Source organism: Lissotriton helveticus, chromosome 3_1, assembly GCF_964261635.1.
Source record: "Lissotriton helveticus chromosome 3_1, aLisHel1.1, whole genome shotgun sequence".
NCBI lineage: Eukaryota > Metazoa > Chordata > Amphibia > Caudata > Salamandridae > Lissotriton > Lissotriton helveticus.
The window spans coordinates 804237110-804262209 of record NC_136061.1 but is presented as its reverse complement, the minus strand read 5'-3'; the positions used below and the strand labels follow the sequence as shown (position 1 = coordinate 804262209).

The 25100-nt window shown below is 46.2% G+C and overlaps 1 protein-coding gene across 3 annotated transcripts in view; it reads left to right on the top strand.

The window, feature by feature from the left end:
* Nucleotides 1–25100, top strand: part of ABCC8 (ATP binding cassette subfamily C member 8) — a 1340683-nt gene that overhangs the window by 229834 nt on the left and 1085749 nt on the right. For all 3 annotated transcript variants that reach the window (XM_078681060.1, XM_078681061.1, XM_078681059.1), the window contains one exon: nucleotides 20974–21140. In XM_078681060.1, the coding sequence (XP_078537186.1) occupies nucleotides 20974–21140 (167 nt within the window). The remainder of the gene's footprint in view (nucleotides 1–20973; nucleotides 21141–25100) is intronic.

Sequence of the window (25100 nt, the reverse complement as noted above, 5' to 3'; positions counted from 1 at the left end):
CAACAACATGAACTGGTCTTTATGCAGCGGGCAGCCGGACGGCTGGAGATACCCGCAACCAAGCAACCACCCCCCTACACAACACGACTTAAAGACAGTACATGCAGTACAGTTTGGACATCCCGTTTCCGACGCTATGTCCCTCCAGTTGGGAAGTTTCCCGGAGATCCAAGTTATGTTTCCTTCTCCCACAGTCTTACCCTATACCCCCGGCGGATCAATCTAATGGGAAGATATGCAATCAATGGACTGTGGGCGGACGAAGGAGTGAGGTACAGGAGGGAAGGGTAGGGGTGATATACGGGAGAGATAGCCCAGAGTTTGACATACCATGACTCACAGAACCCCTAACACAGATATAAAGATCATTACCATAAATGTCAGGGGTATGCATACGGCTAGTAAACGTTATGCAGTTTATGCATACATCAAAAGACAACAGGCACAGATAGCGCTCTTACAAAAGACCCACTTGTCCGCACAAGAAGTGACCCGGTTACATAGGAAATGGCGGGGTATAGTATGTGCCACTACCTACTCTGCATATGCCAGAGGTGCCCTCATATGGGTCAGGCCAGGAGTCCCGTTTAAAGAGCACACCCGAGTCACAGATAAAGAAGGCCGATATGCCCTCTTGGAGGGCTTGCTAGAAGGCCAGACTCTCCTGCTGGGAAGTATATATGCCCCTAACGTGGACCAAGACTGCTTCAGGGCACGCCTCACAGGAGTACTTACTCACTACATCTCAGTTCCGTGGCTCCTAGGCGGGGATTATAACTGCGCCCTGAATCTTCGGCATGATAGATCCCACCCCCCACCGATACACTCACCAGCACAAAAGCAGACTGTCCAATATCAAGCGTGGGTTCACCACTGGAACTTGCTAGACCCATGGCGAGAGCACAATCCGGACACGCATCTATACTCCTTTCACTCCATACCTCATAACTTGCGCGTCCATCTCGATAGGCTCCTCTGTTCCACGACGGTGCTCTCACATGTACAGCACTCCGACTATCTTGGAAGAGTCCTCTCGGATCATGATGCACATGTCCTGACACTTAGATGGAGACCCCCACACCCCCCGGTGCCCACCTGGAAACTACCGGGAGACTGTCTTTCTGACCAGGTATTCCAACAGACACATGGCTCCTACATCCGTGAACACTTCGCGATCAACACAGGCACAGCGGGGTCTAGCCTAATAGAATGGGATGCATTTAAAGTAGCAGCCAGGGGCCACTGCATACAACAAACACTCGGGGTCCGCAAAACACTCGACTATACCCTACAAGCAACAGAACAGACACTGGCGACACTCACAAAACAAACAGACACTACTGACGCCACTACCGAGAAGATAGCGGAAGCTAGAACCACATATGCAGAGGCACTACGAGACCTGCGGAAATATAACTTTAGAGCCTATGCGGCCAGGACGCACAGGGAGGGCAACAGAGCGGGCGCGTTATTGGCATGGCTAGCCAGACAAGAGGTGACCACAAGCCCCATCACAGAGCTACTGGACCTTACAGGTACCCTCAGACACTCACAAATAGACATTCTGCACATCTTCCGAGATTACTATGCGACAATTTACCAAGCCCCAGCCAAACAAACTAACGAGAAATAGCACACTTCCTCCGGCCCCTACACATCCCCCGCATCCCCAGAACAGTCAGGAAAGACCTAGACTCAAAGATCAAAGCCCCGGAGATCACCCAAGCCCTTAAGACAACTAGCACAAAGTAAGGCCCCGGGTATAGATGGATTCCCGCTCGAATACTACAGCACATTCTCAATGCACCTAGTTCCCAAAATAGCAACCATACTTGACGAGGCGCTGGTCTGGGGCGAACTCCCGAAATCACTCCGGGAGTCCATTATTGTAACCTTTCTCAAACCACATAGAGATACTGTCCTCCCTGCCTCATATAGACCAATAACACTCCGAAATGCAGACTGTAAATTATTAGGGAAGGTCTTAGCAAACAGATACACCCAGATCCTCCCACCCTTGGTGCACCCAGACCAGAACGGTTTCGTCCCAGGGCGAAATACCTCACAGAACATACGTCGGCTATTTCACATCCAAGATAGTGCGAGAACACGATTCCCCAACGCAGCCTGCCTGATCCTAGATCTTGAAAAGGCGTTCGATACCTTCCTCTGGCCATATTTATTCACGATACTGCGCAGAGCCTGAGTTGGGCCCGTTCTGTTAAAATACACCAAACTACTCTACCAGGGCCTCACATCTCGGGTACGGATAGGCAAATACATATCGGCCCCGTTTCAGGTGGACAGAGGGACAAGACAAGGGTGTCCCCTGTCCCCTCTCCTGTTCTCCCTAGCAGTCGAACCACTTGCAATTAAATTACTCCAGGAGGGGCAGACATGGGGTATACCAATAGCAGACGTGACTCACTGCGTGTCACTTTACGCGGATGATCTCTTGATTTATGTCCGAGACGTCACGAGTGACTTATCTACGGTCTGGTTGACGCTACAGGACTTTGAGGCGGCCTCAGGTCTCAGAGTCAACTTGACAAAGTCAACAATATTCCCTTTGAGCCCACATCTAGCTCCACACGACCTGCGGGCGGGCCCCCATACGCTCACCTGGAGTACAGCAGCACCTCGATATTTAGGTGTGCAACTGTTTCACACCCCCACAGATTTATTCGATGGAAATCACCGTAGGGTCTTAGCGGGGCTACGAACATCAGTACGATTCTGGAAAATGTTACCACTAGCCCCCATAGGTCGCATCGCACTTGCAAAGATGATAATGGTCCCGCGACTCCTGTACCATTTTGCCAATCTTCCGGTGATACCACCACGCTCCTTTTTCACAGAACTAAACACACTCCTCACGACCCTGATTTGGGGAGGAGGGAGACACAGAGTAGCCCTGTCCACGATTCAACTTCCTACTACCCAGGGAGGGCTCGGAGCCCCATCCTTCAAGTCGTACTTCTTGGCGGCGCAACTCCAGTGGCTGTCGTACTGGACAGCGGAGCGCCATATCGGGGAAACACTTACAGAGCATGGACGGATCCCTCTACCGGCTATTCACAGACTATTGCTCCCAGGCACAAAACCCCTACGCACATACCCCTTGCAGGTAACAGTGGCGCGCAAATGCATGCTAAGGATCCACCGACTGTCCAAAGGGAAACCCTCATACTCGCCATTGCTCCCATTGGTAGGCCTCCCCGTAATGATATCTATTATACCGCCCGCGCTCTCCAGGTCTGGACGGACCACTCCATCACAGACATGGAGTCCCTTTTTGTTGACGGACAGTTAATGATGTACGCCCAATTGGCTGATCTCTACGACCTCCCACCTGGTCAATTCCTCCTACACCGACAGCTCATAGACAGTTGCCGCCCGTTCTGGAACGCGCGGGAGGGTGAACCCCCGACACACCCGATAATACACACTATCATACACATGGGAGTGGGTAGACACCTAGTCACATGGCTATACAAGGCAATCAGAGAGCTGCTTCTACGGCCCCTAGACTCACTGCGGCAGAGGTGGGAGGAGGAAGTTGGCCGGGTATTTAATGATAAGGAGAGGGAAAAAATCCTGGAGTATCCCAAAAAAGTCTCTAGAAACGCCCGCTTTCGAAACATCCAATTTAATATACTCCATAGAGCGTACCTCACCCCGCAACGCCTACACTGGTTCTATCCTAACACACTTTTCGTATGCCCTCGATGCCAGGTCCCCGAAGCTGACTTTAAACACATGTTTTGGGATTGCCCCATCATTCAACAATACTGGAACCGGGTGCTTCATACACTTCAGAAAGTAACTGGTAACACAACCATGTCCACATGGGAGGCAAGCTCGCTGGGTTTGTTCCGCAAAAGGAAAACCGAGAAAGTGCCAAGCCGATTCGCCTCGTTGGCCATCCTCCTAGCAAAAAGGGGGATAGCCATGCACTGGCGGGCCCCGGCTGGACCCCCGGAGCCAGCATGGACAGGGGCAGTGGAGAAATGGGGGGCAGCGGAAGAAGCAGTGTTGCGAGATGAGGAGGTGAAAGGCATACGAAAACACCCAATTTCCCTTGAATGGGTGCAACTGAGGCACCTATTCACCCAGGTTCGAACACAACCACCCTCCCTTCCCACTTCCCAGACTCAATCCGCACTGGGCTCCTCACAGGGACGGATAGGAGAGGTCTCACGAGTAAATACTGGTCCCTAGACCGTAGGATAGCCTGCCACTAACACCACCCCCGCCCGAGATACACAGGCACCCACCACCCATGAAGCACCAACCACAGCCCACGCCACTTACCCGGATTCAGAATTTTCATTTTTCCCTTTTCTACCCATAATAAGATGTCCGCAGCACCCTCCCCCAGTGCATTCCCCCCGAAAGTTAATAGTTCTCATCAAATTTCGGAAGTTCGGATTCCGATACACAGTTCTCAGGAATGCATACACCATAGGCCTGGTAAGGAGCACTATAGGGACATGTAGAGATAATGCACAGAGTCCCCAGCAACCCACATGGGAATTGCCCAATAGATTTTTCTTTTATGTGTTATTGGGTTGGAACTTTCATCCTTTGTTATTTTACCTGCATTTCCTATTGAGGAGGTTTGCACACCTTAAGAAATGTATTTCATTTGTGCTCCTCTTATACAAGAGAGCCATAAAGAAATTTTGAGAAAATGTTTTGCCTCTGTGAGGTCCCACTGACCAGGGATTTGTGGTAGCTTAACCATCCTACTTCTAGAAGTGTTTCACCACTCTCCATTGTCCACCAAGCTCTATCTGCAAATAGAAGCTGCTATGTACTTAAACATTTCAAATGCCGTACTCCTCTCTACCTTCACTTGCTCATCAAATCCTAAAATGCCAACTGACCTCTTGCCGTCAAAGAAGCAAGATGGTAAAAAGCCCTCTTGATTTTGGATAACCTTAGAAGATTGAAATAGTGGCACAACCTTGGCACAAGTGTGTTCATCTGTGTTATGTGTGTGTGTTTGGAGGTTCCAACTGATTTCAACAGATACAAAAGGGGTTCCCCATTATATAGAAAAACCTATTCATGATGCCACCAAAATACCCACAGTTAAAAATATCACATAACCATCTACTATTATAAAGAATTAATTGGGTAAAAGTACATTCCATTTGGTGGACTAGAATTTTTATCTCCCTTAACAGTAATCAATACACAAAACATTTCCTCTACTCTAAGATGAGTAGAAAAAAGCTAAGATGGACATTTTCCTGCCCTTCCTATCATTTCTGTCTAACACACGCTGGTTAGAAATATGTATTCCCTATAGAGAGGGTGCATGTTGTGTACTCCTGAAGGAAAGGAGCCTCTGTGGATCAAACCTTCCGGCCATACACACATGCTGGTGGATCTTGGTTGGGGGAACCAGTTTATGCACTGTATATATACCGCACCGGGACAGTCTTGAGTATCTGTGCTTGATATAAATGTTTTGTAACATAACATAACCACCTACAACTACACTTGTAAAATGCAATTCTACAAATGGGATTTAAATCCGAATGACTTGATAAGAGAATGTCGTAATGTGAAAAGAGTAGTGGGTTAAAAACAGAACTGGGTGCTATGGAAGGTACATAGATATGGAGTTAGGAATAGTACATTTATACTTCCCAATATGGACTTCCCATTCAATATTGTATCCCTCAATATTCTGTACTCTATATTTTTGTGCCGTGATAGTCTTCATGTTGATATTCAGTAGTTCAATCTTTATAAGTGAGGTTTTGTGAAAGTTCTAATATTCACCCTTCACAAAGGTTGTAAAGGTTCCCTATTTACCTCTGCTTTTGCCGGGGCGAAGTTTCATCTGCATTACAAGAAATTGTTCATTACATTGCTAGATAATTTCCATCTAATCGAATCTAGACAAGCTAAAAAAAAAACTCTGCACATTTCTCTGCATGTTTGTGAGCAGCTTTTCTTTTCTCAGTGGTCGATATTTGCAGACTTTATCTCTGCAAATTTACCTAATTTAAGATGTTTCCATGTGGCAAAGAAAACCACTTTTCAAACTTTCTGTAGGTGCAAAGTTTTTGATAGAATGCCTTAATAAAATAAAAAAATCAAACTTCACACATCCCTAGAGTAGACCTCCTAAGTGAAAACATTGACAGATATTCAGATCACTTTTAAAGACACAGAAACAATATTAGACCTGACAGATGAGAATGAAAATCCTTGAATCATAACAGTGATACCTTATAAGAAAATAATGAATTATTAAGTGAAAAGAGTGATGCATCTTGTCAACTATACTATCTTGTACATAAACCCTAGTTAATGTTGGAATGTATGTATGTGCAGTAGACAAGGAGTGTGAGGTGTTTGTTTATTAAGCAGATACGTCTTAACATCCACTGGTCTTCATCCAGTAAAATATGTATTCAGGGAGTTCTGGTTTTGTTTGATGGTATTATGCCCCTATAATAGTGTATGATGGTGAATTCATACACTGTCAATTTCTCATGGAAAATATGAAAATAAACTAGCATCACATATGAACATACTGGAAATAGGTAAAACACATATAGGATTTTTTATGCTACCTGGCCAACGTACTGTAAAAGGGTGTAACTGAAGACTTTGAGCAGCATATTGAGGAAAATGGCTTTTTTAATCTACTTCAGTTGACTTTCAGCCATGATGAGGCGTTAAGTCCATTGGTATTGCTTTTTGGAGGAATTGGTAGAATTCCTCATCAATTCCATGACCTTTTTCCATCTACTATTATCTCTGGTCTTGTACTGGCTGTGTCCTGTCTTCCTTGATTTAAAGGTATGTGAATGCCAGCAGGCATTCATCATTCGATCCCTTGAACTTTTGTTTCATAAGTATTCATGTAATATGCATATCATTCTACAACTCAATCATTTATTTATTGTCCACTATGTTTACACCTTTGCTGCTTGTCTGCATGTTTTACATTGTTAATGTATCAAAGAAAGTGGAGTGGTCCTAGCTGGTTAACACACCAAATATTTCTTTGTCTGGTGTTAGAGACTTTCATAGCCAGCTTATGTAGTGGTGAAGGACATGAGAGTTTCCAGAAATAGAACACTGTCACTATCACCACAAATAGCTCTGGTGATAAAAATGGAATGATCATTCAAAATGTATTAAAACAATTCCTGTTTCTCATTCATTCAATAAATTACTCAGTTTTTTTTTAAAACCCTATGGATAAAAACAGAAAAAATGACATGAAATTTATGTGACAGTTGATCAAAAGGCGCAAAAGTATAACCATGAGTCAGATCAGGAATAAAAAGGTCATGACTATAAAAACAGTGACAACACAAAAAGATGATGGGCGGAATGCTGAACATTGTCAAGCATTCACCCCCATTCACAGATCTGGGTTAAATCCATCATTCTTTTGCTCGCCACGCCACCCCATTTTGGACCCAGCCATATATAAATCAATCTTAGTCCAGCCCGAACTGCCAGACCAGGTCCTTCTTGGACCTGAAAACAAGCATCCTAGGAGCGATTTTTGGATATCACTCCTCATCAGCCTAGTTAGCTTGAAGCCAGTGGCATAGCAAACGATCGGTGCGCATGAAGCATCGGCATCATTACATTGAAAGTAAAAGGGAAGTGAGCCAATCGGCTCATTTAATTTTTGCATCAATGCTCATTGGCATATCTCAAGTCCCCGTACACCGATTCAGATGAGGGAGATGTCATTGGAAAGGGGTGCATCTCCCCTTTCTAATGTTACTATTCTCCAGGGGATTCCTGCTTGGGGATCGCCATCAGAGGTCCAAAGTCTCCCCAGGTCTAAAGTGTTTCTTCCCTGCTGACTATCTCCAATGATATTCCGGTGGGGAAGGGGCAGCAAGCCCATTGGACACCATCGACTGCTTTTGTTTAGCAGAATGGGTGAGGGCGGCCCTCTCAGGTATTGGGCCTAGCCCCACCCACCCAATCTGCCCACGGCACCACCAGGTATTATATTTGGATGAAATTTAAAAAAGGAAATCCCTCTTTTGTTTACACCAGAGGGGTTTCTGGCCTCACATGCGAGGATAGCCTGGAGCCTTCCTTAGCACACAAGGACAGTTGTGGAGGACGTCACGGAGCCGTACTCCGCACCGTTCAAGTTAAAAAGTGTCATGTTGTTATTTTAGTCCAGAAATTATCATAATGTTACACACACATTTTTATTACATCAAAATCAACTCTTGCAGCATAATACAATGATAATTAATTGTTAAAGACTGCATTATTAAACAATCTTGAACTTGGTCAATGGTTGAGATCCAAAGGAGTAGAGGTCGAAGTCTAATAACATCTTCCAGATAAACCTGACCAAATTGTTCATGACAAATAAAAAAACAACTACTACTGGGAGATAAAGCTAGAACACTTCTAAAAATCCTGTTCTATATGTTTATACATTGATAGCATTAACGTAATCCCCAAATCCTTGCACCATTTCTAGCTGCTAACATACTTTTAAATTTGGAAATATCCTGCATGGGAATTAGGGGGATTAGCACACAAATGTGAGAAACACATGATAACAACTTCTATAGATATAGTAAACTGTAGCCTCCTGATAATCAAGAGGCGATGCCACCCCTTGAATAAGTCAACTGAAGCACCCAAGTATGTAAAATATGTTATCTTATTGCTGTCTTATTTTTGATCTTAAGATTTCATGATTTGGTCAATTTCAAAATAAGTACCTTTATAAATGTCTTTAATCTTACATGTGCTTGATTTGGTCAATTTTGGACCAATCACCATTATAATGTTTCTGTGAAGTTGATCCTGTGTTCTAAATGCTCCATAGACAGCACAAATAACTCCACCAGTTTCCTTGGGCCAATAGATGACTGAGCCATTAGAATGCCAGTGTCATCATATATTAATGCTAAAATTGGTCAAGTTATGGCATATCCTGACCATGGGAGACCAAAACATCTTCCAGCTTGTTGATGTACATAATTAAAAGGAATGGGGCAAGGATGGTTGACCCACTGTTCTACCTAAATTAAAGGGCCCAGTACAATCTCCCCCTTGCCCTGGCTGAAAAGCTAGTTGTCACAAACAATTAACAACCCCGTATAGACAACATAGTCTACCAGAGCTTAGCTCTACTAACGCAGTTAAAGGCTGAGCTTAAGTCAATAAAGTAACTACATTTTTATAGAAAGCACAAATGCCGAGGTGTGTTGGTGCTAGCTTTCTAAAACTGGGATGCCTAAATGAGACCTACTTAATGCTGGAGACAAAAATCCATGTCTTCAGAGATTCCCTTAAGAGGGACCTATTAGTTTGAGATCTCAGCGAGAGGGGCAAAGACTTGCAGAACTTGCAAGCTAAGTAGGAAAAAGTTCTGCCAACTCAAATAGCCTTCTTTATTTTGGGGGATAGTTACTCGTTTAGCAGCAGAGGATCATAAGACACATTGAGGGACATTCCACGAAAAGTTTTTCTGAAAGCAGAGATGGCCAAATCAATGTAATGCCTTGTGCACCATACAAAAGGCGTTATATTTTACCCTTTCACCAACAGCCAGTCAGTGAAGATCGTGAATGCTTTTTGAAATGGAACTAAATTTGGGAATTATTATGAGCATTCTGCAGGCATTGTAGTTTTGATAGAAGGTGTTTGTGAATTCCCAAATAGAGAGCATTACAATAATCTAACTTGGATAGAACCAGGGCCAACGCTACAATTTTTTGCATGTCTAATGGGATAAATGGGAGGACTTTTTTGAGAATCTTCAGAAGATAAAAACATGAAGATGTAATATGAGTGATCTTTTTCAGAGAAACAGAGTTGACCATTAAGCATGACCCTGAGATGTTTCACTGTCCGAACTGGGGATGGAGGCGGACCTAGTTTAACAGGCTACCATAGAATCAGTCCAGAAGGAGATGTCATTACCGAAGAGTATCACATCTGTTTTCTGCGTGTTTAACTTAAGGCAGATATCTTGCATCCAGATTGTAATATTTGCCAGGCAGTTGTTAAATTCTTTCACAACCGCGTCGAAGTCAGATGTGATTGATATGACAATCTGCATATCGTCCTCATGCGATATTACAGAGAATCCATTGGATCGAATAAACTATGCCAATGGGGTGACGTAGAGGTTAAATAATGTTGGGGATAATGAAGAACCCAGAAGCACCCAACAGGGAAGCGAGAAAGAACTAGAGGTATATCCTTCAAATCGCACGGTCTGTCCTCTGTTGTTAGGTAGGAAGGAGCTGAGGATGGTCAGAGCTTCAACCCTGATCCTCACCATCTCTAGCCGGTTGATAATCACTAAATTGTAACCATATCAAATGTGGCTCAGAGGTCAAGCCGGATCAATATCGCCCCTTCCTTCCTTATCCATCTGTTTTTGGATCTCCTCAGAAGCAATAACTAACAGTGCTGTAGGTGAAGCCATGTTGCAATGGGTCTAGAATATTTTAGTCTCCAGAAAGTCATTAGTTCCTCATTTATAGCCATTTCTAAAGTGTATGCAGGGAGCGGTAGATTGGAAATGTGCCTGTAGTTTTTAACCTAAGCAGGATCCTGGGACAGGTTTTTAGAATAAGACGCAACGATTCCTTTTTCCATGCTACTGGAAAAGGCCCTGAAGTCAGCACATTATTTAAGAGTTTAACAAGCTGGACCGTAATCATGCTGGAGACTAATTGCAAAACATGTGGTGGGCACTGATCCATAGGGGAGCCAGATTTAGTGGTTTCCAACAAGCTCTTTCTTCTTTCTCCAGTTAGAGGGGAAAAACAATCAAAACAATTCAATACACCATTTGGACCTTCATGCCGCCCTAGGGCAGAAGAACCAGGGAAATCAATTATATGATTTTTATTTCGATTGCCAAAAAATACCTCATAAACACTGTTTACTTTCCTTTGGAAAAAAGGAACATGTTGATTACAAACATTTTCATCAGGAATAAAAAGTTTGCTCTGGTAAAAACTTGAGAGGGCAGTTACAGTTTAAAGAGTTCTCTAATAGAGTTTTCCACCATACTTTTTTTCTGTGAAAGTTTTTTGCTGTAATAATCGGAGTTTTATACTCATCGATAACTGATTTGATTTAATGTTTCTCTTCTGTGGAGAGGTGTGGCTCACTGGTTAGAGGCGGCAGACATGTAAGCAGAGAACGGCCCGGGATCAGGGTTCAATTCCCGACGCGGCAGGGTCTTGGACCAGGGTCAACGGACTCGATAATTCTCGCCTCAGTGCCTACTCTAACCAGGGAACACACTCGGTAACTCTGGGCATTAAGCTTGCCTCATCTCTACAACGGCCCCCCACAGACGCCGGGGATGCCTGGTTTCACCCTGGAGATACCCAGAAAGGGACCATCTCACAGGGAAAACCAGGACGGGTTCCCCAGCGGTCTACAGCGCCAGGACACTCGGGTAGAGTAACAGTGCGCTTTACAAGTATCCAACATTTACATTTACATTCTGCATTATTGTTTTTCCTCCATCTCCATTCTTGGGCCCTACATTTTAGTTTACATTTTTTTTTAATTCAGGGGAATATAATGAGGCGGATTGATTTTTTGTAAAGCTATTTATTATTTTTTCTGGAGCTAGCTGAGTGACTGCAACATCTAGCCAGTTAGAGAATTTGGAGGCAGCAGTTTCAATATCGGTGTCCAGTTGAAGGCTATGATATTTTGGAACAGTCTAGCTCCAATTTGTCAAGTAAAGGCTAAATGCTCTGGCCCCGTGCTTGGCAAACATGTATTTGTTGTTCAGTAGATACTAATTAAGACACTGAGAAATAGTGTCCAGCCCTGGTCTAAGTCTAAATTGGAGGTCTGAAATATTCTACTTTTTATTTGCCCATCTTACCTCAGCATGCACATCATAGGGGATCCACCCGCAATCCAAATCTAGTATCAAACTTCTTTGGTTTATATTTTGTACATTTAATATATGTCTTTCGTTCATGTCCAGATTTCCTTTAAAAACACATTCATCAGCTCAGCCATTATATTTCGTCTTCTTCGGGGCTGAAAACAAATATACAATAATTACAAAAACAGTTCTTATACTTACGTTAAAAGCACATGAAAACTCTGTACATCATATTAAGCAGATGTAGCAAAAAGTGCTTTAAAAAAAGGGGTAAACATATTTCTAAGAAGATTGATACTAATATTGGATTGTCGGTAGAACTTAGATGTGGATGCTCTGATTTCTGGTATACTTCTCTCTCACAAAATCATGATAGGTTATTGTGGCCATTGATTACATTGTTCTGTGTTTGAGGAAATTGACATGATGTGTTCTGGAAATAAGCTCATATGGCTGTTTTAGTTGGGAAAAGTTCTAGTTTGTTGTTTTTTATATATGTTCATTGGTATTCTGTCAGAGCCAGGAGCCTTCCTCTAAGGATTGCTGTTAATTACATCCACTATTAGCATCAACTCTACCCGGTGTGCGGACCCGATTGCGGCCCTTGCCAGTTTATTCACTCTGCTTATTCACTCTGGACGGAATCAGCTGCCTACCTTTGCCATGAGGACTTAAAGTTTATTCTACCCCTGAGTCCATTCTTACTCCTTCAAAGCTCCCAGGATTACCGATTCACTCCAACGACCTTCCGGTCATGCACTATTCAAATATCGGGCGCTTTTGGCATTTCCTCCCAGTTGTGGTCAATGTCACAGATTTACAATTATTAAAGGCATGAATTTAATGTCCTGAAGATGATCCCTCTATCCCCACTTAGGGATCGAAACGTCGTCGACAATAATACATTATATGACTATAATTACAATGTATAATTTCAAGCAATAGTGTACTCCTTGTATTTCAGTCTGTTAATTTTCATGATTCACAGACCTTCTTTCCCTTGCCTCAAACCCCTCCCCCTATGTTTGATTTGTCTTAAGTGTGGTAGTAGGACACCGGTGGTGTCCCACTTGAATTTGCATAACAATTACTGTTAAATTTTGTTATTTTACATTAAATGCTGTCCGGCTGGACACAGAATATAGCAACTATTTAGTCTATATGTATTCTTTTGAAAAGTATCTGGAAATATGTTAATTACAGCAGCAACCACCTCGATGGTAAAAATGATAGGTGGGATAGATGACAAGTCACAATACAAACGAAACACTGACTCACTATTAGGGACAGAATATATGTCACTAAAGAGACTGTGCACTTCTCCTTCTTTTTAGTACTAAAGAGACTGACCCATGCTTCAGCCTGAATTGACATCTTCAGAGACCGGCTAATGTTGTTGTTAAAAAAGGGGGGTTAATACCTGTCCACATGGCTACAAAATCACAAAATGAATTTTGTTGCGCGCACTGCATCACATTTGGTGATGCAGTGAGCGCAACGAAATTCGTTTTATTTATTTAAATGTTTACTTACCTGTAAAACTCCGTAATCCATACATTCCTACCCCCCACCCTGCCCCTCCCCCTGCCCACGTCACCGCCCTACAGAAACACCTACTGCCGACCGCTACTGCCATTGTATGTTTGGCCCTGCATTTTCTGTAAAGTATGACTACCACAACCTTTTTTCTGTTCCTTGTTAAACATCAAAATAAAGTTTAAAAAAAACAAAGATATGAATCAATTACAAAATTTGCATCCTTTAAGAAATACATTGAAAAAAAACATGTTTTTCAATAAGGCTTGATTCACATCCTTGTCTTGGAGCTGCAAAGAACCTGGAGATCTTTTGGCTAAGGCTCTTTATAAATTAAATGGACTGACTAGGACTTAAATTAAGTTGAGGGAGACGTTTGTTGACAACATTCAGTATTGTGAATTCTGAGTAGTATGCCTCAAACAGATGAGTATGTACAGCCCTCGTAGATAAGAGAAGGGACAGCGATTGTGCAGTCCTGCACTCTGTTCTGCCTGCAAGAGTGTTCCATGTTTTAGAGGCAAAACAAGAGCACACCTGATTTAAACTTTAGATTTTGCTGTTCTTGGAGCTTCTAGCAAGAAGCATATCTTGCTTCTCGTCATTCTGGATCCTTCTTACATGGTGAATTGTTCATGTAGGTACACAGGCAGGTGTACGGTTATTCCTACATGTATCTGAGGCATTCTCACTTCTAGGCGTAGGGGTTGTTGATTTGTTAGGATTGGGGGAACCTGCTCAAACAGCCTAACTCTAGAGGTAGTCTTCTCACCCAGTGCAGGGTTCCCTTAAGAGATTGTACAGTGGTATTGGGTTGTCCTAAAGCAATGCTTTGCAGAAGTGTCTCCACCAGCACTTGAACTTCTTAGCAGAAAGCATCCACCAGAGTGATTGGTCCATTTGGTCTACGGCAGCTTTGAGAGATGTTCTGGATTCAGCTATCCAAAGTGGAACATCTTTTGATAACCTCGAAGGACAGGATTGTAGTTTTTCTAGGCAGAAGGGCCCAGACTGAGCGTTTTCTGTGAAGAAAATACACCATACCACGCACAGTCTGCTAGGGCCTGCTTCAAAAGGTGTACCATAATTAATAATGTAGTTTGTGCTGTGTAAGACAAGATGGCTCGTAATTAAAGAGTGCACACAAAGTAAGGTGGTAGGACCAAATGTGAATGTTTGAGCTAAATCTGATGATTGATGAGGGTAATAATCTAACCTTTTGAGATTGACTGAGATTGAGGCAGAGGTCCAAGGTGGGAAACAAACACGTAAGAAATCAGATGCTGAAAGACTGACCAATAACCTTGGTACAGGAACCATTGAGGTTCAACTCCAAGAATTATTTTTAAATAGTTAAGACATGATAAGTTCTGTGATGTTTTGGTGCACCATTTCATGTGCAGAGACTTTGCCTCATTGCATCTTTTATTTTAGTGAGAGTGTGAAGACTGGCATGTGTCTTGACCTAGGATACCCAAAGCTGCTCACATTGTTGCAGCCCTACTCACTCCCTAAAGCAAAGAACACTCTTGTGGTCCCCGCTCTTCCGCTGACCAGGAGTGTCTACTGTAAGATGCACAGATGGGGGCTGAGGGCAAGCGGGAGGGTACAGCCCACTGTAGAGAGCCACTCGGGCTCTCCCATACTTTGTATCCCTTACCCCACGCACGCACGCACACCCCGGGGCGGGCTCGCGCCGGGGATATAAATAAAGAAGCGGAAGACCGCTCGGGGTCTTTCCTGCTAACTGCAATACAGTGTCCGTGTCATTATCTGTGTGGTCACTTACCACGTGTTAGGCCTTCCCCCACAGCGCTACATTGGCGACGAGGCCGGCTCTTTGCCACGCGTGCCCCATAGCTGCTGGTGGCACCGCGTCGCCTGCATCCAGCTGCGGTGCCCACCCGCGTTGCTGTGTCGTCCCGACTCCCGAGGCCCGCCCACGCGTCTTCCGTGAGGAAGCGCCTTCAGCCGGCGGGGCTCGCGGGGAGTCGGTGTGCAGGTGGAGGATCCGGCGGGTGAGTGTCCTTGTCTGCCCCGCCTGCGCGATCCCTCAGCAGGTCCCTCCTCCCTGCAGGAGCGGAAGCGTGCGCCCTGGGAGGGGCCCTCCTACCGCAGCGGAGCAGGAGCTCCTTACGCGGCCGCACCACGTGGCTCGGCAAGGCCTTCCTCGGCCCCAGCCTCTTCTGAGGCGAGCGCGCGCTCGGCGCGCCGACGGCGGCCCCGCGGCCACAGTACCGAGTGCCAGAGAAAGGAATCAAACAAAAAAATAAATAAAGCGAAGATAACGCTGACACAGTAATCAAGCATTGGCTGCTGCAACTGGCCTTCCAGATGCCCTGAGCTACCGGCCTGTACTGCATCACCATACGTGAGGGACATTGGCAGTCCTGTTCGCGGGGGGTGGACATCGCACATCTCACCCTGCCCAGTTGCCTGTGCCACCAATAAGCACTGGTAAAGCCAAGGGACTCCTCGCTGAAAAGGGCGGAAGACAGCGCATGCCAATCAGTGCCACCACACAGCGGCTCAGGACAGGAGGGGTCCAGAACGAGACGCAGCACGCCACACGATGTCGGTCATAGCGACGGGGGCGGCCCAGGACGGGGCAGGTCAAAACGCACCTCCAGCTGTCCAGCCACCGCCCGCCCAGCCACCACCAGTGTTGCCTATACCCCATCAACAGGCCCAGGCTCAGGCAGGAGCCCCCCAGCAAGTGGCACCTGTCCACCTTCACTCCGGCGCAGCGCCCATCCCACACTTCAGCGAGACGGCGGACCCGGCTACGCGGCGCAGAGATGGAAAGCGTGGGTCGAGAGGCTCAACCTCTATTTCAGAGGCACAAGAGAAACGGACGGAATGGTGAAAAGATCACTCCTCATACTGTACGGGGGGCCCGAAATTTACGACCTCTTTGAGTCACTCCCCAATACCGGCCTTGATCACGACTACGACGCTGCGGTCGCAGCCCTAAACGCTCATTTTGACCCCCAGATCAATAACGACTTTGAGAAGTTTAAATTCAAACGAGCCTGGCAGACCGACTCGGAGTCGGTTGACATGTACTATGCCCGGCTTCGCCGGCTTGCGAGCACGTGCCCGTTCACCAACCCCCGGGAAGGAATTAGAGACCAAATCATCGTGGGGTGCAGGTCAAAACTGCTCAGGAAGCTAATTCTCAGACAACCGGGCATATCGCTTGATGAGATACTAATCCTAGCCAGGTCGCACGAGCTGTCTGATGCCAGGGCGGAGGAGATGGAGGCCGCGTTACGCACGCCAGTGATTGCCACACCTGCGGTGAAAATAACGCCGATCAAGGAGGGAAGGATAGATGCCATACAAGGAAGATTCCCGCCACCGCGACAACGGAACGCCCCACCAAGAGGAAGCCAGTGCGGATATTGCGGAGCGGATCACCCAGCCACTGCCACCTGTGGCGCGAAAGGAAAGACGTGCCTCAAATGCGGGCGCATGAACCACTTTGCCGCTGTCTGTCGTGGAGGAAAATTCCGGTCAGCTGGACCGCGTGCCAGAGCAGTGACGCAGCACATCCGACGGCTGTCCCTCGATCAAGAACCGCCCCCTCCAGACCACCAGGCCCAGGAAAGACGGCCGAGGTATGAGGATGACGAAGATGATGAGGTGTATGTCATCTCTTACGTGAGTAGAGCGTCCACAAGAAGAAGGCCGCCGCCCATGTGTTCTGTGGCAGTAGACGGCACAGAAGTCAAAGCCCTGATTGGCACGGGGGCATCCGTGAACGTCATGGATTCAGACCAATACGAGATGATGTCTCCGAAACCCATCTTGACGCCCTCCGCAGCAAGGATCTACACGTATGGGGGCACTGAACCACTCCCGCTAAGAGGGATGATTCAAGCAACGGTAGTCAACGGTGAGTACTCCACTGAAACCAGGTTCCACATCACTGAAGGAAAAAAGGTACGCTTCTAAGCTGCCACACAGCAGAGGACCTTGGCCTGGTGTTCTTCGCCAATCAAGTGCATCAGGCGCACACAGACTTTATGCTAAAGGACTTCCCGGAGCTGTTCAAGGGCCTAGGGAAACTAAAAGGGCGAAAGTTTAAATTGCATATAGACACGTCAGTCAAACCCATGGCGCTCCGCCACCGGAGGGTGCCTTTCAACCTAAGGCCACAAGTCGAAGAGGAGCTCCGGAAGCTTGAAGATCTGGGAGTAATTGAGAAGGTGTCGGGCCCGACACCATGGGTCTCCCCGTTGGTAGTCGCACCAAAGCCGAAACAGCCAGGGGCGATCCGGCTGTGTGTGGACATGAGGCTGCCGAACACCGCAGTCAAACGAGAACGGCACATCACCCCCACCATGGATGATATTGTCGCGGACCTCAATGGAGCAAAATGGTTTTCAAAATTGGACCTTAATTCGGGATACCACCAGCTGGAGTAGGAGCCGACCAGCCGGTACATCACCACATTCTCGACCCACGTGGGGTTGAGACGATACACCCGACTCAGCTTTGGTGTATCCTCGGCGGCAGAAGTCTTTCAAAATGTCATTTGTGAGGTGTTATCAGGACTGAAAGGGGTGATCAACCTTAGCGATGATATTTTGGTGTACTCGGCGACCCTGGAGGAACATCACATCAACCTGAGAGCAACTCTCCAAAGACTTGCAGACAGTGGGTTAACGCTGCATCGGGCCAAGTGCTCCTTCTACCAGGAGTCCATTGACTTTTTTGGGTATGTTTTCACGCGGGAGGGTCTGAAGGTAGACCCCAAGAAAGCAGAGGCAATCAAGGCGGCCAGCACTCCAAGGAACCCCACAGAAGTGCGCAGTTTCCTAGGCATGGCCACGTACTGTGGTCGGTTCATACCCAACTTGGCCGTGATCGCAGAGCCCCTCAGAGCCCTCACCAGAGCTGATCAGAAGTGGGACTGGACAGGATCAGCCAACAAGGCCTTCCAAGCAGTCAAGGCCAGCCTTCTCGAGGACACCACCATGGCCTACTTCCAACCACGACGCAAGACTGAGCTAATTGTTGACGCCAGCCCCGTAGGGCTAGGAGCAGTCCTCCTGCAAGAGTATGGACCGGAAGAGTGGAAACCAGTTGCATACGCTAGCAAAGCACTGTCGGACACCGAGACTAGGTATGCCCAAATTGAAAGGGAGGCCCTGGCCATCAAGTGGGCGTGTCAACACTTCCACTTATACCTTTGCGGACAAGAGTTCACGGTGGTAACTGATCACAAGCCGCTGCTGCCCCTCTTTGCAGGATCATCTCGGTTGGCGCCCCCGCGCATCGAACGCTGGGCGGTTCAACTACAAGGGTACCATTTCAAGATCGTGTTCCGTCCAGGCGCCCACAACCCAGCTGACTATCTATCCCGGCACCCGGATGTCGTCAACCAGTATCCTCCCAAAGACGAAGGGACAGAAGCGGAGGAGTTTGTCCACATGATCTCACAGGCGGCCTGCCCGGAGAACATGTCACTCAAAGAGATTGGCAAAGCTACCGCCACGGACGAAACACTGGTGAGAGTTCGCCAGGCTCTGGAAGGAAATCGGTGGGCCCATTTCCTGGATGGTGCCTCGAACCTCCGGCCGGAGGTAAGCCATGCCCGACAGCAACTGTGGCAAATACGCAACGAACTGAGCATGGGGGATGAAGGAATCACCCCAAGAGGGCACCTCATCGTCATACCGGAAGGTCTCCAACAAAGAGCTTTAAGTCTGGCGCATGTAGGACATCAAGGCATGGCCAAGACGAAAGCACGTCTCAGGAGCAAAGTGTGGTTTCCTGCCACGGACAGCCAAGTAGATGCCATGATACGGGCCTGCCATGCCTGCACCATCACAGGCAGCGATCCGGCACCAGCACCAGTGATCACAGAGGAGGCACCTCAGACACCCTGGACACACCTCAGTATAGACTTTGGCAGCTTTCCAGACGGGAGGCATATGCTGGTCCTGGTCGACTCCTTTTCAAAGTTTCCAATAGTTGAAGTCATACCCTCCACGGCATTCCCGCAAGTCAGAAAAGTACTGAGCCGCGTCTTCGCAACAATGGGGCTGCCGGCGGAAATCAAATCGGACAATGGACCCCCTTTTCAAGGGAGAGAGTTTCAGCTATACCTGGAAGGCCTGCGAATCAAGCACAGGAAAATCACCCCTTTGTGGCCACAGGCCAATGGGGAAGTAGAACGCCTCATGCGAACACTGAACAGAGCGCTTAGAATTGCGTCGGACAACGGGGATGACCCGGAAATAGCCCTCGACCAATTCCTGGGAGCCTACAGACAAACGCCTCACTCCACGACAAAATGTGCCCCGGCACACGTGCTCTTCAAGCGGGCACCCCGAGACAGCATCCCGACCGACAGCACGTGGGTGCCAGCAGAGAGGGATGCGGAAACCATTCAAACGAGAAGGCAGAATACCAACGCGAAGGCGAGTGAACATCGTCATGCCAAGGAACCCGGCCTGAGAGAAGGGGACCTGGTAGTCGTCAAAGACCGCCATCCGGGCTGGAAATTCCGCACTCCCTACGAGTCGGAAGTGTGGAGAGTGGACATGGTCCAGGGGACAATGGTAACCGCGGAACGAAATGGACACACGGTGACGAGAAATGTGTCATGCTTCAAGAAAGTCACCGAGATGACAGAAAGATCACGACCGGAAGAAGGAATAGAAGAAGGAGAATATGAAGACCTGGACCTCGGCAGGAGCCCGACCAGGGCCACCGCAGTCCCGCAACATGGGGCAAGTCCACCTAGACCAACATCACAGAATCTTGTCACAGGTCAGGGCCGACCTATAGCCACGGGCGCAGAAGGAGGTACCGAGGCAGCCCCGGCTGGGGTTGCCGAGCCAGCTGGTGCCAGAAACCCGAGGTACAGTCTAAGACCCAATCCTAGACCCAACCTGCGGATGAGAGACTTTGTGTGGACATCGCCATGAACAGTGGTCCGGCATCTGCTGCGTGATCAGAACTAAATTAAAGGAGGGATGTAGAGAGCCACTCGGGCTCTCCCATACTTTGTATCCCTTACCCCACGCACGCACGCACACCCCGGGGCGGGCTCGCGCCGGGGATATAAATAAAGAAGCGGAAGACCGCTCGGGGTCTTTCCTGCTAACTGCAATACAGTGTCCGTGTCATTATCTGTGTGGTCACTTACCATGTGTTAGGCATTCCCCCACAGCGCTACACCCACCACCAGATCATAAGCAAGGAGGAAGAGCACAGGCCAGAGGGCACTTAAGGGTGCAAGGCTGCCTGTGCAACAACTTGGGAGAACTTGTTCTGTGGCCCCGAAAGAAACAGCGAGACATCCTGACACTCACCAAAAGCCCCGTCATATTCCGTTCAATGTTCAAGATTGAATCAATAATTATAAACATATGGTAATAATGCACCACACACGCGAGGTACACCAGATGTGAGCATGCATTACAAGTGTTCAACTCAGGCAGTAACAGCATTTGTGTGATGCGTTTGAATGTCGTGACAATACATCCTTTAACACTGTTAGGTTTTCATCACCTCTTTTTCTTTTGCAGCTCTGCTTGTATACTGGACAATAGCTTTTATAACAAAAACTATAAAATTTGTAAAGTTCTGTGACAATGGGATTGGCCTATCGCAACTTCGCTTCTGCCTCACTGGACTCTTGGTTATTTTATACGGGATGCTATTGGCGGTAGAGATGAACGTCATCCGAGTGAGGGTGAGTGTCACAGAGGAATGTTTTGATTCATTATTGTTTACACATTACCCTTGAGTTACATTTCTGAACAAGTGAGTAGGCCCCTCTTTACAAATTATCGTTCTTGCATTGTCTTAAATTTGGGGGTAGGGCAGGTAGTTCCTTTGAGAACATTCTTATCACCCACTTGGAGTGATATCTTTTGTGATAGGTGCGAAATATGAAACCATTTTAAAATGTACCGTGATATTACTCGCCACAAAATGTATTTTATGTGCTTTTGCTTTTTAAAGATTTGATATTAGACCGATCATATTGATATAATTAAGTGCACTGTCATTATTGCTGGTAGATGTAACACACTGCACAGTGCACTTACATATTGCACTTTAACTATGGTATTTTAAAGTTGGAATAAAAAAAATTGGGTGTAGTGTAGGCGTTTCATTGAGAACAGTTTAGCATTAATTTGAAGCAGTGTTTTCTGGGTCTGGTGTGAAGTATGGTATCGATCCACAATGTACCTTGATACTATTCTCCACACAATGTAGTATATGTGTTTTCTCGGTTAAAGATGTGATACTAGTCAGATCAAATTGATATAATCAAGTTCCTGTCGCAACCCAAAGTGTTTTTATCCTTATTTGTAATGTTTTTTGTTAATCAACAAATAAAGCATTTTTTCTTCTACTATGAATTTAAAGATGCATTTTGTTACACAACAAACAAAAGCAATTCCGTTGACGTTGAGAACAAAAACGTTGCCAAGGTCTAACAGAAACATGGACTAGAATGGTTAATATGATACCTCAGGTCAGTTTAGCCTTGTGCTTTAAAGCCCGAGAGCGCAGGTCCTAAATCCTGCTCTCCTGAATGCTTTCATTAAATGAATTTCAGAAACCGAGTTAAAGGAGGAATGATGACAGATTGTCTGAAATCTTTTTGTAGAATTCTGAATTAGATTGGTGGGAGCTTTTTGTTGTCAAAGGAAACAGCGGCCGGCTCTCACAGCTATCATATTGCGCAAATATTTTTAGAACAATGTATATTTTATAGCTTATGGTCTGCTAAATGTTTTATTCATGCATCATTTTTCATTTAGCCTGGATCTTTTTAACCTTTAATGTTTGCAATCGGCCCTGCGCCTCTGGGCTACCTGGTTCGAGGACACCTGTGTGCTCTACAGGATTCTCCAGGGTCGAACATCATGTGAAATGCAAGCTAATGCCTTAATCACCAATACTATAACAATTGCACCACAACGCAGAGAGGGAGGCGTGAGAGAAGGGACAGATGAGATAAGGGGAGCAGTGAGATGATGTCCGCAGGCCGCTTGTGGGAATGAATGTGGATGTTTTCACATTTAGTGGTACGGTGACCTCTAATAATTGCAGAACGAACTTACGCCCTATGGTCCATCATGTTATGCTGGCAACTTATGCACCTTCGGGCCGATTCACTAAACATCCCCAGAATTAAGTGTAACACATGCTTTGAAAAAGTCAGAATGTAGGCCTGTGCAGACTTAACGTGATTTGAATAGATGGCATGTGCACACGTATATTTCTTTAACTTGTGCTTACTACAGATTCGTGCTATACATATATGTCAGCGGTGGCAAAGACTTGGCGTAGGAGATGACGCGCAAGTGTAAATAGCGGCCTTTAAGTAACCAGGTTTGCAGCTCAGACATAAAACTGTCAATGCAACTCTTACAGTATCTCGGCACATCACAGACACAGGCATTGAGCACCACTAAGTGGTGTAAAAAGTGCACCAATGTGTCTATGAAGATATCCACATAAAGCGGAGACAAACGACAGGAAGATATTTTTTTAAGAAGAGTTATACGCCCTATGCAGTAGTGAAGTTCATAAAACTAAGCCTAATGCTGCATTTTGAACGCATTGCATGCAGGAGGCAAATACGTTTAGTGAAATAGGCATGAGTATGCATTGTACATGATCACATTGCACTGATGTCTATTAAGATTTTGTTCAGCAGCTCAAGAAAATGGGTGTAATACACCAACTTATTTATTTATTTTATTGTTTTATAGAGCGCAAACTTGACCCTAGGTATCAGAGCGCTTTACAAGGGAAACATAGCAGTGTACAATAGGAGGGAATCACAATAGTAAGCGGACACGTATAAAAACAGGGGCCTTATCTGGAGTTCATTATATGATATAAATAACTCCAGATAAGGCCCCCGATTTCTTGAAGAGGTAGGACGGTATTCCGTAGGAAGGCTCAAGTCTGTATTAGGTCAAGGTCTGTGCATTGGTCAAGGACTGAGAATCGGCAGGAGGCAGCATTTAGGGGAGGAATTTACCCATAAGGAAGGTTTTGGCCTCCTTTTTGAAGCGTGCCAGATAAGGGATTCTTTTGATGGTGGGCGGGAGAGAGTTCCATATTCTTGGAGCAGATCCAGAGAAAGCCCAGTATTAAGTTTTTTTTTTCTTGAACCGTGCGGGTTGGAGTAGAAGGTCTCTGGCGGAACGGGAGTTTCTGCTTTGGCCGGATACCACAAGTTTCTGTGCAAGGTAGGCAGGGGAGTTGGAGTATAAAGCTTTGTGTGTGATGCAAGCCAGTTTGAGTTGGATTCTGGCCTTTAATTATTGCCGTCCAGCTAGGGATAATGGATTGGGCGACAGCCGCTAGGCAGTTGGAGGGGGGCGGGTCATTGAATTGGTTATTCGGGTTTAGGGACGATAAGATTTTATGAACTGAGTCTTCGTCATAGAGATTGAAGTCAGTCCAGAGTGCTTGATTTTTAGGTAAAGATTGGGGGGGTATCATAGGAGGCAGGCCAGGCAGGGATAGGGAGTATGTGGTGGCACTAAGTTCATCTTCTAAGGTTGCGACTTTGTCCACGAAGAAGGAGGAGAATTCCTCAGATGATATTAAAGCCTTGGGGGCTTCTTTCGAGGTTTTTTTTTAAAAACAATTTTTATTCTTTTTATTGTCGGTAGCCATGCACGTTGACAAACAATACTACAAACCTTCAGCCATAATTCCAATACACCATTATACATAGTCAGGGTTAATAATGACAGTATTATGAGAAGCAATTCGTCTTGTAACTCATTATAGTTAGTAATGTTAATAACCCAGTCCCCTTTTCACTCCTCTTCCTCATCTGAGACGGCGTCTTCTTCTTCAGGCAGCATGTCACACAGTTCTCCCCTATATACATTCCAATTAGACCATACTTTATTTCACTTTCGAGGGCAGGCCCTCGCTACATATACTGCCCTTTCGGTAAACATTAGTAAGTCCATATTTCTGCTCCATTGCGCCAGCGTAGGTAGGTCCGCTGCGCCCCATTTTTGCGCAATGTCCTGTTTCGCCAACAAAAGGGCCAGCGTAGTCCATATCAACCCATACCTTGATAAGTCATTTGGATTCCAGATATTTAAAAGACACTTACGCGGTTCCAGTGTTAGCGACACCCCTAGTGCTTGCAAAATCGTGCGTAGTACCTGGCGCTAGTAGGCTGCTTTGAATGGGCATTCCCAAAGGGTATGAAACAAGGTACTTTATGCACCGCAGTTTCTGAGACAATATGGGTGTGGTGCTCTCTGAAGTTTATGTAAGGTGGTCCTCGTGTAGTATATCCTGTGTAGGATTTTTAATTGTATTAGTCTAAATCTTGCCGAGATGCCCACTTCCCTTGGGGACGCCAGTGCTTCATTCCATTCCGAGTCGTCTATGGCGCCCAGTTCCTCCACCCATCTCTCGCGCAATTTCAACGCGGGGTCTGTGAGGTTGTTTATTAGTTTTTTATAAGTGAGGGAGGTTGCGCTATGTTTCATATAGTCAATGAGTAGTCTGTCCTCTAATGGGGAGGACTCCGGGATTTCAGTCTCTGCTGTAAGTACTTGCAGAAGGGCGTGCCTGATCTGAATGTATCGGTATGTTTCTGTCGGACCCAGTGCATATTGGTGTTGGAGTTGAGTGAAGGGTATTACCGCCCCTT